Source organism: Pelmatolapia mariae, linkage group LG13, assembly GCF_036321145.2.
Source record: "Pelmatolapia mariae isolate MD_Pm_ZW linkage group LG13, Pm_UMD_F_2, whole genome shotgun sequence".
Taxonomy (NCBI): Eukaryota; Metazoa; Chordata; class Actinopteri; order Cichliformes; family Cichlidae; genus Pelmatolapia; species Pelmatolapia mariae.
In genome coordinates this window covers 6724359-6740566 of record NC_086238.1, presented here as the reverse complement: position 1 = coordinate 6740566, position 16208 = coordinate 6724359, and the positions used below count along the sequence as shown (strand labels likewise).

Below are 16208 nucleotides of genomic sequence, written 5' to 3'. Positions count from 1 at the left end.
TGTTGGTGAACAGCGTGATTGTGCTCATCAGGAACAGGAGAGAGAAAGAGCTGGTTAACAGCAATATACACCCCAGAATAAAGAACCTGTTGTTTAGGGGGGCAATCGTAGCAGTCCCTGCCTCTCTGTGCCTCTGTCGGCTGCTCATTTGTTTTTTCATTTGTTCTTTCATTCTTTCTATGCCTCCTTGGTTTCACTGTTCCTCTGATATCACATTGTTTTTTCACCCTCCCTACCTTAGTCTTCCTCATTTCCCACTGTCAGTTTCTCTCTCCTCTCTGTGTCTCACCCTCCACTCACCCCACCCCTCCTTCTGATCTCTCATTCTGTGACACCCAGGGCTTTTTGTTCCCATTTTCTCCCCTTCTCCGTGATTCACTTTCTCTCCCCCTGCCTCATTAGCTGGATGCTTCATTGGTGGAGTGCTATAGCTTGTTGAAGCCGAAAAAGGCGTGGTCTTCATGTCTTTTTGAAGTCTGTCTATGTCGAGTTGTTACACGGATATTTCAGTGGTTACTGGTTGAATATTCTTTGGATTATGTCAAGCTTGCGTGCATATCTGTATACTTGCTTTTCCTGTCTCGTGCACATATTTTTATGCGCACACCTTAACTCAACCAGTCAGTCTGTCAGACAGTCAGGGCTTGGTGCAGTTCTGTTCTGTTCCAGTTTCCAGTAAGCTGATCCTGTTGGCAAAGGCTAGTGGGGAGACTTCCTTTTCTGGAAGGACCTGATGCATCGTGTTAATGATCCTCTCTCTCTTCCACCCCATTTCTTTCTCCCTCTCTCTCTCTCCGTCTCTCTGCTGGCCTGTTCGAGGAGAGTCTCATTTCATATTACAACGTCTGGGCAGGGAGTGACAGCAGAGATCATCCAGCCGGCAGAGTGAAGTGGATCGCACCCCCTTTTCAACCTATTGCTCTCTCTCTCTTTCTCACACTTTTTTCACTCTCGTCTTTCTCCTACTTTATGTCTTAATCACCGTTTTTTTGTCTTTTCTTTTTCTGTCTCTCTTCCCATGTAGCATTTTCTTTCTGAAAGTGTGCCTCTAGACTCCACGCTCAGGTAGGCAGCACGACACCAAGTCAGGAATACACTCCTTCAGTCTACTTCTCTATCTATCTTTTCTTTCTTTTTGCATCACATATATCAACATCCTCCACCTCTTCATCTTCCTTCTCCATCTCTATTTCTCCACTTTCCTCCTGCCTCCACACCCTGCCTCTGAGCGCGTTGGAGAGAGTCGCCAATTGCGCACAGAGAAGGCAGCAAGTGGGAGTGGACCTCAGTGAGCGTGCTTGCAAGTGTGTGCGAGTATTTGTGAACGTGGAGAGGAAGAGGAGAGAAGAAGAAGAAGAAGGAGGAGGAGGAGGGAGTGAGCATCAGCACAGTCCTCCCAGTCTCTCCTCGCTTCACGCGCACTCCCACTTTGCATGGAACAGTCCTTCTTTCACTGCTTCTAAATGGACATTTCTGTGGCAGCGTTTAAGCAGTGAAGACAGCAGCTGCTGCCACTCTACTCCATGAGCTCCTACATGCTGGATTAAAAAAAGTGAAGAGAGGGGAAGAACAGTGGGAGATCTCTGAATATGAGTGAGGAAGCTAAGGAGAAAGCAGGCGGCGGGAAAGGAGCCCATCGCAAGAAGAAAGGCAAAAAGGTATGAGAGAGGAAGCGGTTTCTTTGTCTTGGTGTGCCTGGCTTGTCACTGGATCATTTGCTTTAGGCTTAGCTAGTGATTTTTCATGTGGAAGTAAAAGGTGGTTGGATGAGGTGAGATTATGGGTGAGGTTCATGAACCAATTGCAAAAGGAAAGTAAAGGTGTGTCTAACCACGTTGTTGAAAACGATCCTTTTTCAAGAGCAGATTTTTTCAGATGTTTAAGTCTGAATATTATGTTAATTCTCCCATGAAGTGCTCACAGATTTATTTATTTTTCCTACTGTCTACGACTCTGTCACGAGAGAGAAATGTTTGTTTAGCCTTACCTGGAATGCTTCCAAAGCCAACTGAAATGCGCCTGTCAGTCAATGGTTATTATAACCCTGACGTTGCAACTGGTCTGCCTGGTTGTTTTGCTGTGGCTGAGGGAACAGTTGTACGTAAAGTGCAGAGAGAATGTGTGTTATGGAAGAAAGGGGATGTCCTCAGGGGTTAGGGTGGGGGCAGTATAATGCACGGATTGCACAGGCATCTGTCGTACAGCCAAACTCTTTCACAGCTGTGTATGTGCGTGTCTTTGTGTTACCGTGTGAATGTGTGTTTATCTGAGAGACATCTACATAGTCATCCTGTTATGATCCTCTGAAGTAGCTATTATGGTTTTTGATTGAAGGTGTTCACCACAGAAACAGGTCGTGACTTATGAAATGTCGGTAAGTTTGTTTGCGCACATGTGTATACTTATCTTTGATTTTCCGCTTGTGGTTGACAGTTAAATATCTTCAGTGTGTCTGTTGGTGGTGGAACCATTATTAAAACACTTCTCTCTTCTTTGCTTCCCATGCTGGTGTGTTAATGTGACTAGCCTTTGATAAATATGTTCTGGCACTGAAAGCAAGTGATCAGTGCAGAATACACACGTCTGACCAAACCCACAAATTGTTTTCCAGATTGTTTGAGCTGCTTCAGAGCTAATACAAGATCTGAGGTAGCCCCCAAGATCAGGGATGTGACAGAGAAGAGCTACAGCAGATTTTAGCTATACGTTTTACACAGTGAGCGTGCCTGTTGTTGAGAAGAAATGTATTCTGTGCTTCTCAATAAATAATTTATAGCTGCTGTAATATGTACCACCCTCAGTGGTAAAGCTGTCAGTCTGGCTACTCATAAATAGCGAGAGACACAATTTTCAAATTGCAGACTTCAGTAAATACAGTAGTGTTGAATGTAGAGAAATGGCATTTATCTATAAAATTGTGTATGGTTTAATGGTTACAAATTTGAATTACATATGGTAATACATCTTCACGAGGGCTAAAATGATAATTCTATTGGTTCTTATGGAAGCAAAACGTTACGTTCTGCTGGGAAAGCTGAGGCCTAGCATTAATGCAGATGTTAATTTGACAGTATCACACGACCACCCGACTCCCCATCCCCCTGCCAATGGCAATGGCATTCCCTGACGGCAGTGGCCTGCCTCAGCAGGAGAGTCTGCCCCACCACACTGCAAAAACTGTTAAGGGTCGGCTAGAGAAACACAACAAGAGCCCAAGGCTTTGACCTGGCCTTCAAACTTCAGATTCCAATCCAATTAAGCATCCACAGGATGTGCTGGAACAAGCCATGTCTATAGAGGCCCCACCAGGACCCAAAGTACCTTCTTCCAGTGTCCTGGGGTCAGACACTACATGTTCGAACATGTTGATGTCCTAGCACATCAAAGCTGCTTTGGTGGCACAAAGAGAAGATACAAAATATTAGGCAAATAGTTAAATGTTGTGGCTCAGTAGTGTACCATAAGGTCTAAGGAAACATTAGTGATTATATTGTCAAACACCCTCCCATGACATTTTCTGGAGGGCAAGAGGATCACTATCATCTGCCATGTTGCAAATGAGGGCTTTGCTTTTAATATCACCAGATACATACAGAATACATCATATATATTATATAGAAACTGTGTCTCAGCTGAATAAGTTCAAGAATATCAGTTATTCAAATGAGCCTCACAAATACATGATGGGCTACACTCTTCTTCTTCACATGGAGAAATCGTGATTTTAAGCAAAATCTTAAATATCAGTTTGGAATATGCAAATGTAAGGAAGAGTCTCCATCTCCAACTCCATTTCACAACGGATTAAGATAAAGCGCGTTTGGTTAAATTCACCAATAGGATTATGAGCGAGGCCTTAAGTTCTCTGTTGACGTATTTTCCCCAACAAGGCTCAGTCCATTATCTCTCTCACACAAGCTCCAGACTGCAGCCATGCAGCTGAAAACTGCACACCAAAAAAAGAATGCATATTAATGCTTTTTACATATGTATGCTGTTTAGTCGTTCTGCGAGCATGTGTGCAAGTGTGTGTTCGTTGGCTGTGCGTTTCTCTGCGTGAGCATACGAACGCCAGATAAATATGCCAGATGTGTTAATGATTGTAGCCATGGCAACCAGTCTCTCTTCTAAGCAAAAGATGTCGAGGGTGAGAGCAGAGGGAGAGGAGCGAGGAGAGTGAGTGAAGAGGGGGTGGACTGGTGAACTTGGTGGCCAGAACAGAATTTATTTTTCATGAGGCAGCTGCTGTGACGGGTGAAGCTCAAGGATACAATCAAACATCTTTTGACTCAAGGTCCCCCGACTTATACTGATTATGACAGGCGTCGTGAATCAACCCCAGATTCAGTGTGGTGTTTAGGGGCTTTTTTCCCCTGATTGTTTTTACTTATCTGGGTATATGTGCGTGTGTGTTTAAGTGTAGCATGTCTGGCGTGTGCGCTGAATATTTGTCAGCATGTTTGTGTAGCACTTTGATGTTCCTCCAAGTGCTCTATGATCTCAGAGAGGCTTAATGATAAGAATTCGATGTAGTGATAGAGATAATGAGGTTTACATAACATAAGCACACACAGTATTAAAAGGAATTCAGTTGCAAACATTTCCAGCACAAGGAAGCTGCTGGGTGTATGCGCCCACGGCGGGCGTGCACATGTGCACGCACACGCTCGTAATTGGACATCTGGTTTGAAGCGTTGTGTTGAGTTACCGTGTAGTTAGTTTAGCTGCTTAAACTACACATAGAATGATTTTCTTACGCAGGAAATAAGGAAGAAAGATTTGCTGTGAGATAAAAAGACCCCAGAGGGCTTATATAGAAGTATGTCCCTTTCAGAATCCTAAAAAACTAAAACTAAACTCAATAAAATTAAAAAAGAAAGAAAGAAAATGATGAAAATACCCTTTTTAATCAGATTTTTTAAGCACTGACTTTGTACAGGTTACTTAATGAACTGGTGTGGTTCGCAGTTAAAATTCAGATGTTTTGCAGTCTATGAATTAAAGCAGGGGTGCTAAGGATATCTGTGCATTTTGCCCACAGCAGTGGCTTCTCCATATAAATCTGCTCAGAAAAGTAACCATAACATTACATAAGAAATGTTCATGCTGAACTGAAGAAGCACCACAGTTTTACTGGGGTTATACCATCCAAAAATAAACTGCCCTTAACTGCAAGATGTACTCTGTGTTTACACTTCCTGATGATTGTGTAAGGAGCCATGGTGTTTCTGTCAGAAAAAACCTAAGGAGAGCTGCTCCTGTCAAAGCTTCTGACAGTCCAACATGCTGACAAGTGGAGACAGCTGAGAAGCACGGTATCACCGAAACACTAAAAATTCTGTCACAAACAAGCCGCTGCTGTTGATCAAATTTCCCCACCGTCAGTATATTCTGCCTCCGCTCCTCGCAGTGTGTTTCATTCTCACAACGCAACCACAAGTGGCAGTAAGAGTTCATTTACTTGTTGCTATATCTTTTTAAAATGAAAGCTTTTAGGGCTGTAGCTGAAGCTTTCATTTTGATATAGAAAAAGTAATGATGACTTTAGCTCAATTTCTACCATCTTTCCACTTTTCACTGGGCTGCAAACATCCCCCTTTTGTCTTGCCTCTGTTGTCTTGTTTCTAATGAGACAGCCAGGCAGCAAAGCTTGGGCAGCTCTGTTCTTTGTCTTGCATGGAAAAACCCTGCCAGAGACAGAGAGCCCCGCGTCTGGAGGACTGGTGAAATAAGCCGTTCTGTGACAGTGCCTTCAAAGAGAAATTGCACATCACATCCCCCAGATAACAGCAGAGCACTGGTGAATGTGCTGATGGAAGATGTGAAGCGTGTGTGTGTGTGTGTGTGTGTGTGTGTGTGTGTGTGTGTGTGTGTGTGTGTGTGTGTGTGTGTGGAGACTAACAGAGAGCAAACAAAGTGCTGCTTTTGTTTTTCAGATTACACTAATGGACTTGGCACAGATAAAATCCTTAAAGAGGTGAAGGTTATGCTTCGTGGGTTTGGGAGAAAGTATGTGGTGAAAATTTAGAGGAAATACAAGTAAATACTGTATAATGCTTCTGTAAATAGAGGTGAGCTGGTTCATTTTTGGATAATGAATTAGTCACTTAAGTCATATCTAAACAAAAAGCCAATGATTCTCCTTTCCCTGCTCTGCACCTATGGGAAGATTTGCTGTTTCTGTTGTGCATAATTAGACCCTAAACTGAATATTTTTGGCTTTTGGATGGCGATGAAAAGAAAAACACTGAAAAGACGTGACACTGGAGTTCATACTAACAGAGATAATTTACTGCCTACTAGAATTTTATTAATAATTATTAGATTAATCACAAAACAGCCAATGCCAAAATGACTTGCATATCAAAAAATATAGCTAAGACTGAATGTTGAATTATATTCAGTTCTGCTGAACTATTATTTTATATTTGTTCCAAAAGGTTTTTCAGTGGCACACACACAGAAAACCCAAGAAAAATCTACTGAACCTGAATATTGATATTGGTATTGGGCCAAAAAACATGAGGTTCTTCATCACTTCACCTCCTTGGCATTCCTTGCTTTTGCCATATATTCTAGGTGCAGCATAGAAATGTGATGACTTATATATAAAACCACACACACACAAACACACGTGCTGTTGGACTGTGGAGGTGTGCGCATGTGTGGTCCCTCGGTAGCTTTATAAATGTATGCATGCATGTGTGTAGGTGGGTGTATTCCTACCATTTCTGTGTGAATGTGTGTTTGGGTAGGTAGGCGTCACAGAGCCCGGGCACAGCTGTGCGCCCTGGGGAAAGGGCAGTGGGATCAGCCTGTCAGAGTTCCATCACTTTCAGATGTGCTGTCTCTGGTCCTCTGTTTCCATTGAGGGAAGAAGAAAAGGATGTGGAGGAAAAGAGAGCAAAACCATGAAAGAGGGCAGCTATTGAGGATAGAGGAGACGGTGAAATAGAAGTGAGAGTGAGGTGTGAGCAGATGGAGTGACAGAGGAAAAGATGGAAAGGAAAGGGATAAGGAAGTACGGAGGAGGCGTGCTCCTCTGTCAGTCCATTGTTCTGGAGCACTCCCTTAATCCCCAAACTGCTTCGCCGGAGGTTTGAAAGGGTATTATGTTATATCAGGAGTAGTTGTCCGATAATCAAGCTTCACAAAGTGTCTACCACCACAGTTTTCCACTGTCTCAAGTAGCTGTGAAAAATATATTCTTAAGCATAAGGACATCAAAACAATCACGCCCACATTACAACGATGGCACAGGTGGGTGAAGGTGAGAATATGCGTTTAAATAGAGATGTTCAGGAAGACTTTTTTCATTACCCCCCTTTTTTAAATGATTTAAGTGTTTGTTGTCATCGCTCTTCCTGTTATAACTTCAGATCTGGCCTATTGGAATCTATCTTTGTCTTTAAACATGATTAACAAGCTGAACAAAGTTTAGCATAGCTTAGCCCTTATGAATCCAGCATAAATATGTGATTTGCTGTTTATTTGGTTGAGTCACTGACTGTTTAAAAGGCTGACCAGTTGTATGACTACAGTTTTAATCACATAATCATAAGTCAGCTTTCTGGACACGAACCTGAAGCAGCTGTCAGCGTCAAAGAAATGTTCAAACTGACCTAAGTACATGCAAAAAAAGCACACAGTCTACGAATACAGATGGAATGGCCTTGGCCAGGTAGCAAGGCTGCTGAACCAGACTCAATTAACAAAAAAGCGACTTACAAGGGCTTGCCACTTTTCACTTTGTGTATCCGTCCCCCACACAAACCTCTCTCATCACCCCTCCTCCATCAACAAAAGCAAGCAATTTGAAAAAATGCCCTCGTTATGTTTTTTTTACGTCTGTCAGCGAGAGTGAATCAATATCAGTGAGTGCTCAGTGCAATTTTAAAAGAGTTTCTCTTCCCACAAGAAATAGCAAGAGCCGGTGTTGTGCTGTAATCTCATATTGGAGCGCTTCTTATTAAACACATGTGAAAACCTGGCTGTAATTATTAAAAAACGACCAGCCCTTAGTCAGAAAATTAAACTTCAGATCTCTGAATATTCTTTGGGGTGTGCTTTTAATCAAAAGACAGCAAAAATAATGACTTGCAGCAAAATCTGAATGTAAAAACACCCAACATTTTGAACCTGGGCTGCTTGGTGACCCAGACTGCAGTTGCTTTCAGACGTAGACAGTGCAATAATACATGTTTTCATATCCACTCTACTGGTATTTTCCTCTGCTGGCAGTCACAGTTCCCTGAACTCCAGAGCCAATTCCGTTCCCCACAGCTCCGTCCGGAAGGCTTTTTACATCTTACTCAGTTGTGCTCCTTCCATTCCTCTTTCCCGTCTTTTCTGTCTCCTTCAAAAGGCTCCACAATACGAGTCAGTCGTGGAAAACAGCAGAGGAAAAAGATGGTTGAATGCAGAGTTTCACTGTCAGATTTAGACACCTCTTTTATCAAGTTCGGGATCCTCCTTAAGCCTCTCCTGGCCCAGTGTTGCCATGGCAACTGTTAAATGCAACAGAGCGGGATAACAAAAGCTTTTGTTCCATACCAAAAGCAATAACAGTGGTTTATGCTCACTTTATTGTCTGCCGACCCTGTAGTGACCGCTTCATTCTCCCACCTTTTTTTCTCAGTTATTTGACATCAGCAGTTTTTACTATGGCCGACTAAGCACTGCATGAAAACAGATTAAAGTCCCACGACTTTATTTTTAGTCCATATTTAAAAGAAGTGAGTCACAGATTCTCTGGTTGTTAATTGTTCTGCACAGAAAAAAAATTGTTGTATGAGTTGTTAATAGGGTTTTGGTCATGATGCAGGGAATAACGACTGACAAAGATCACACTATTCCCACACTAATTCCCACAGTGAAGCAGCAGGGAAAAGTGTCATGTGATGTAAATTCCTGTTTATTATGTTTGATGTGCAGACTGATTGTGTTTATTCGCATAGCAAGCTGTCGTGGGTGCAAACAGATTTCAGTTTCAGATTTCAGAGCGGTGGCCCCACCGTGACCTGAATGGTGCCATTGACAGTTACAGTACAGTGTTTGTAAGTGAAAGGACTTATTAAACACAATTTAATGAAAAAGGAGAAGTAGGGGTCTGCATACCTCTCCGTTCCTTTGGTTCTCAGGTGTTGTTTATTTAAATCCGATGATGTATTCTAGGATCAGGAATACATCCACAGTGGAGGCAAGCCAGATGGCTCACCCCTGCTTCCTCCGTGGGATGGAAAATGACAGCTTGCTGGTGAATAAAATAGGTAAAGGAAATGAAAAGGGAAATGTGAGCAGATAGCTGCAGACTCTCTTAAAACTGTCATGTGCCAGGACCCTTCTGCTGTCTCTCTGCTTGAAGTTGCACTTAACAGCAGGATCTGGCTTCCACTGAAATTCAAAATGTCTGACAGATAGCCACAAAACAGAGGCTGTGTTTTCAAATCTAGAGCAGATTGCCAGTTTAGCACTATTCATGCTAAGCTGTTTGGAAATCCAGGTGAGAGAGACGTCTAGAGACTTTTTTCCGTGTTATTACAGATGATTTTCATGGTGTAGTATTAGTGTTTTTAATAGCATGTTTTAGGCTATTCTGGCTTCTATAAATGTTGCTGGTTGTTTTGTTACTCTTTGATAGATATATAATTGCTGGCTGAATTATGATGCATTTTATTCTAGGAGCAAAGTGCAATGTCCTGTACCGCATCAAAGTTGAAAAGAGGCGGCTGAGAGGGATGGTGAGTGCAGAAAGTGCAACACTTTCCCTCGGGAATCCTCCTGTGCTTATGATTAGGAAGCAAACACACTTTGTTTGAGGTTAAGAAAAGATTTTGGTTTCCTTTAAAGTGAGAATGTGCCTCCACTTCATGTCACTGTTGACTTTCTGAATATTAAGGTTTCTAGGTGACGTGGTTTTTCTGTGTCTGAGAGAAGAGATTTGCTGAAATTAATCAGAATCATAGTGAGATATCATGTTGCCTTGAAAGGTTTAATTTGCTTAAAATAGTGAGCCATTGTTCTGGACTTCTTGTCAAGCACCCATCCTGCTGAGAAACAGGAATTTTCTTTTAAGCGTCAATGAAATGTTGAATAACAGTTGTCATTAAACCTCTTGTGGTAAATTTAGCATGAGCAGTGGGATTTTCATCAGCCTTCAGTGGGGATTCCATAATGCTACAATTCCCTTATTCGTAATTTTATGGTTTTCCCATGCTGTCTGGTGGGCTCTTGGATCGGCATAGGGAGGAGGTGCGGGGGTGGACTGTGGTATGCCAACTGGGGGGGCGGGGGGGGGGAGACCATGTTAAATGCGCCCATTTTTAGATTTCAGGTCAGGATTGACAGCAGCAAAATGTGAGCCCAAAGCAACACCACCTGAGCCAAACGGGTCGATAGCATTGGAAGGCAAGATTAGGCAGACAGCGACAGAGAAGGTGGAAGAATATGTAGAATGAGAGGCAGTAGAGGATCGGGAAAATGACATCTTTAAAAAAAGAGTGAGGCGTAGAGATTCACGACAGGTGAAACCAAAAGGGAATTCTGTGATGTTGAGCAAAGGAAGGAAGCTGTAGGAGAAGTGCACGGGTTTATAAATGTATGTAAGCGGATGTACACATGTACACCTAAAATAAACACCTACAGGCATGTATGAGATATACATTACCAGGGGCTTCAGTGACAGGCTTCAGCCACACAGTTTTCTCTATTACAGTATTATGTAACCCAAGAAATCATCCCCTCTCTTCTGTAGTAAAACTGTGACATTTGTCAGCTTTCAGTGCAGGAACAAAAATGTTAACCTCATCTATTCTCCAACTCTGCCTTCTGCTCTCTGTTTCTCAAACTGCTATAGAGCTGAGGGGCCAGACACATGGAATTGGCTACATATTTTTATTGATAACTCAGTTGTTGATCTGTTGAGGAACAGACCAATCTTATTTTGAGTTGCTGATGTTCTGTGCTTAAGGGATGCAGCAAATGCCTGTTTTTTTTATTAGTCTGGCTCAGCTTTTGACCATTTCTTTTTGGACTTTTCCTTTTGACTTTGGATTTTGTGATCTAATCTTTTGCCGCTGCAAACCGACATTATTAAGTCATTAATAATGAGAAAATTGTCACGCTGACAGCCTTCAGTGTATCTCTTACTGCATCCATCCATTGCATCATAAATTTCCCACATCAGTGACTTTAACGAGAAGCTGGCAATTGTTATATGCGCTTTGTCACATTCCAAAACACTCTCAAAAACACACCTCCTAAGATGTTATTGCCGTTTTTTTACAAACAGCCGTGACGCAAAGGCCCATTACATTAAAAAGCTGCATGCCATTGGGCGTGTCTCATATTTTCTTCCAAGCCATCAAGTCTGTATGACGGCTGAAGGCTATCATCGCCACATTTTTGAAATTACTGTCAGATGATTTGCATGAAACTTTAATAATGAATTGACTGAAGGCGATAATAGCCTCCTGATAACTGCCAAACAACAATTCCTGACATCAAGAACCTTGTCAGAAAGTTGGGTTCAAACTATTGCTGCTATGCACGCTGACAAGTATATCAGAATGTCTTAAAAGCTTCGCTTTCTTTCTCTATTTAATGTGAGGTGTTTTCTTCTCTGGAGGGTATGCTTTAAAGTTCAGTTTTCTCCACTGCAAGGCATCGCTTTAAAATGGATGGTTACCTGGAAGAGAGAGGAAATTATAGATTTTGAAATTGGGCATTGATTATAGCCACAGTGAAAAGTGCCTTCTAGGCACAGTTGTCATTGTTGTATACACATACAGTAGCTGAAATGTGTTTACCTGACTTGCAATAAGCTGAGGCACGAAAAGTAGCATTGCCTAAGGCTTTGATGAAGCACGTGGGAGTCGTACAGTGATAACACGTGATTTTTATACCTTTCAGTATTGCTTTGTGTGTTTGTTGTGGAATGCCCCAGTGGTTGCAGAAGGTTGATGGGTGAGTTGTTTATTGCTAACAGTGACAGGGTTTCTCCTGCCCTGTGGTCAGTGTCAGCACACACACAATGTGACAACCTCCAGCTGTGAGGGTGTGAGTCTGCTAATGAGATACCCTTTCGACCTGCCTGTGTAGATCTTTGTGTGTGTGTGCGTGCGTGAATTTATTTGTTAGTGGAATAACCAGAACAACAACCATCGACATCTTACATGAAGCGCTACAGAGATCATTTTGTCATTTGCTGCCACATCACAATAATAATGATGCACATACATTATTCCTCCTCCAAGGTGAGAGCTGAGGCTGGGGAATATGTGTCAGTGCTGTTTGTCTGCAAGCTCGATAAAACAAAACCCATAAAGATTAATCTCATGAACCTTTGTGGAGCGGTGCCATTGGAAGAATACATTTAATCCTGGTGTGGGTCTTGAGGATTTTTTGAGGTGGCCTTTGTAGAAAAGTTCTCAGTTAGGCTGTGGAAATAAGTTAGCAAAATAAGAACTGTTGTAATAACATAATACAGAAAAAGTCATAATTAAAGCTTAAGAGGAATACTTTTTTATTATTATTGCTGTTATTACAGCATGTGCAAGATATTGGTAGGAAATTTATGTTTTCTTATGAATATTTTTATCCCCAGATGGAAACCATTATTGTATTCAGTAATTAGGAAGCTATCACCAGGAGCTAGCCCTAACTGGGATGGATTTGTACAAATACAAGCAAAGCTGCAGGTGAAACTCAATGAATTTCTGGTAATGTAGAGCATTGATAACTAAATAAGCATAAAATGTCACACTTTTCCTTTAAAGTTATTTCCTACAACTCTTTCTTTCTTTTTGTTTTTCTTTTTTTTTGCAAAATCAGTTTTGAAAAAAAAATTGAACATATATATGTACATATTTTAAATCCATCAGTTTGATGTGATGATCCCTCTCCATATCCATGCACAGGGAGTGAAAATGAATTGCCCCTGTCTCTCATTGATTTAATGTGATTAATTTAAGTAGGTAGTAAATGAAGGGAGGGGAGGAGGAAAGTGGACAGTATGGTGAAGATACAGACTAAGAATGTGAGGATGATGTGAGGGAAAGAGGAAGCTGAGGAAGTAGGGAGGGGAGAGGAGGGCTCCGTCATGAATAAATCACTGCTGAGATCTCCTTGCTGTCTAGCCCAGTGTAGACCAGTATCCTTTCATAGTTATAGCTCATCCCAGATGGCCTAGTTTACCCACAGAGAATAAGCCAAGTCGTAATTTACCAGCTGGGGATTTTTTATGATTGCTTCATCCATCATCAATTACCCAGCTCAAGTGAAGTATGAAAGGAAACAGTGTGGGCATCCCCCACTGTTTAATATTACCTGCATAAACAGAAAAAAAATGTTTGAAGGACAATAGATGTAGAAATTAAAGTCTTGTTTAGAAATTACAATGGATCCATTATGTGTACCTAAATCTTAAAAATGTAGTACCTTTCTAAAAATCACTGCCTTCTTTGATGCAGTCGCAGAGGAGGGTGTTATGTAAAAGCGAGTGGGAAGACGAGATCAGGGCCCAAAAAAACTGAGTCAAAATTACTCAAATGATGAAGTCTTGTCAGCTCAGTACAGTACCGCACACCCATACACAGTAATGGAGTTGTAAGGGAAGAAAAGGAACCATTTCCTGCCTCACTGTCATTAAACAATGGAGACATCCTCCTCGCTGGCCAGGACAGTAAGGGATTGAGTGAGTCTGGAAAGACCTATGTTCCACAATGGCTGTGACTGTGGAGAATCATTATGGATTGTGTGTGTCTGTGTGTTTCTTGTTTACAGGGATGTGTGAAAGACACAACGTGCAAGATAAAATGGTTTTTTTTATTGTAGAGGAAGGAGTTTGTCACTAAAGCCTTTGTCTTTGGTAACTGACACCGTCCTTAACATACACAAATCCAAATTTAACGCAAACATGCAATCCAGGATCATTCACTTAACATTCAACACTATTTTACTTCTGCTTCAAATTCTGGGCTTTATGTAGACACAAATCTCTCTTTCAGGTTTTTTATATATTTTTCATATACTTTCTTTGCCAATGCACCTTTCTTTAAGCTAACTTAACCAGAAGTAGTACTTCACTAAAAATATAACTGGTCCAAGAAGAAACTGAGCTTCAGTGTACAGTAAATCTACTTTGTAACACGTAGGAGGAGAAAGAAGTGGGTTAGGTTTAAGATCAAATAAACAAAGGCATAATTAGGTGGGACTTTCCTTAGTGTACGAAAGCAGTGATGCTTTCATATTTGTAGAAGATGTTACTTTATTTTCTGGTAAAACTGCCCATTCAGTAATGTATATACCTTTACATATTGTACATATATTTATTACTTTTTAGATTAGCCATTTTTATATTTTGCTTGTTTTACATTATTGTATTTTGCACAACTCTGTTGCTTGTGAAGCTCGCACACAAGAATTTCACTCACATGTACTGTACCAGTGTACCTGCACATGTGATGTGACAATAAAAGTGATTTGATTTGATTTGATTTGATCAATGCCGACCATCAAAATGTAGCAGGATGCTAAAAGAGGAATCATTTTGTAGAAAAAGCTGAAATCTTTGGTGGTGGGTCATAGTGCTCTCAGTCTGTATTTTATGCACAGATGGCTGATTTGGAGACAGCCTGCCTTAGAAACCTTAAATCAAAAACCAGTCTACTTATGGCTGTTAAGGCCCAACAATCAAAATGCAGCATGGAAAAGAGAGATTACAATACAGCTAGATACAAAACCAACACTGGGCATCTTTTACATAATTTAAGTACAATAAGGCTACTTGTAATCAACTGTGCTACTAGGGCTGCCACGATTAATGAAGCTTTGTAAGATCCCAAAAGACGCAGGAATAAGTAGTAGGATTTAAGAGTGTAATAACGGACTGAAACAGAAGATGGCAGCACTGCATGTACAAGGATCCCAGCTGCCGTTAAACCCCGAAGAAGAAGAAGCAGTGTCCCAGAATTCATAGCGCGGCCCATCGCGGCCCTGCTCAGTTTCCAACAATGGCGGCAGCTAGTTAGTTTTAAGGTTACTCTTATTATTTTTTCTGGGTCACAAAATAAACATTTAACATATTTTCAGGCGAGAATGTAGCTGTATAAACTTCAAATATCTGCTCAGTTTATCAAGACACCACATATTTTCAAAAGCGCCGCGACGTTTTCGGAGATGTCTGTTACCCACCAGCTCGATAGCTAGCCGGGGTTCAAGGCTCACTAGAGCCGGTGAGAACACCGGACTCCCGGCAAATCGTTTTCAAACCCACCGCCGTCTTTCGCTACTCAGGTTAAACATGATATATAAGTCACTTAGATAACTTAAAAATGTTATTGTTTGGCTTTTTTCAGTATTTTATTTGTTCCTGAGTAAATCGGTTTGCCTGAGATTAAAGTTATAGTTTTCACACAGCTGAATAAACATCAAGCAGACAACTGATTATCAGAAGTGTGAGATGCTCGAGAATATACTCCGGCGTCCTGTTATATTTTAGATAGCAACGAGCAGACGGCTGAGTTTATTAAACTTCACCGAAATAATCTGCAAATTTCATTAAAATTTAATAAACTGTCATCTTGTCTTTATTTTTTAGTTAGCACATACCTTAACCACTTAAAGCTGTAAGCTAATGATAGTTATATAAGAGCAAATGCATGCTGGTGCAATAAGCTGTACGTTCTTCGTCCAATGGATGCATGATCTGATTAGTCGACTAATCACAAAAATAATCGTTTGAGGCAGCCCTATGTGCTACATAAATAAAATTGCCATTCCCATTTTTCATTACCCCATTTTGGGGTCTTCTTCCTCGTTTGATCATTTTGGAAATATAGAAGTATCATCACTGTGACCAAAGCTTAATTATTTTCTAAGTTTTCAAAGGTCAAAGAGATGCAAATCTATGATGTTAGTTAACACATCTCTCCTTTATATTTACATCATGCTGTGTGATTTACTATGCATTAATTGCACCATCTGGTATGTCTGACACAGACTGAAATCAAGATTTTATTCGGACTCTCCTCCACAGTGTGACATGCCATGTAGGTTGGTTGTTCTCGCACCTGCCATCTATAAGCTCTTTTGCTTGACTCATTCATCAGCTAGTCAGGAACTTGACTTACAGTGCTGGATTACATCCCTGTATGTAAAACATGAAGCTTGACGCATCCTCTTAAGCAACTGACATCTGAAGCGAGTCT

General features: G+C 41.2%; 1 protein-coding gene across 1 annotated transcript in view; it reads left to right on the top strand.

Annotated features, from left to right (window-relative positions):
• Positions 1–1440: 1440 nt before the first annotated feature.
• LOC134640385 (ankyrin-3-like) overlaps positions 1441–16208 on the top strand; it is a 117372-nt gene continuing 102604 nt past the window's right edge. The window contains exon 1 of the mRNA XM_063492149.1: positions 1441–1658. Coding sequence (XP_063348219.1) covers positions 1590–1658 — 69 coding nt within the window. The 5' untranslated portion in view covers positions 1441–1589. The remainder of the gene's footprint in view (positions 1659–16208) is intronic.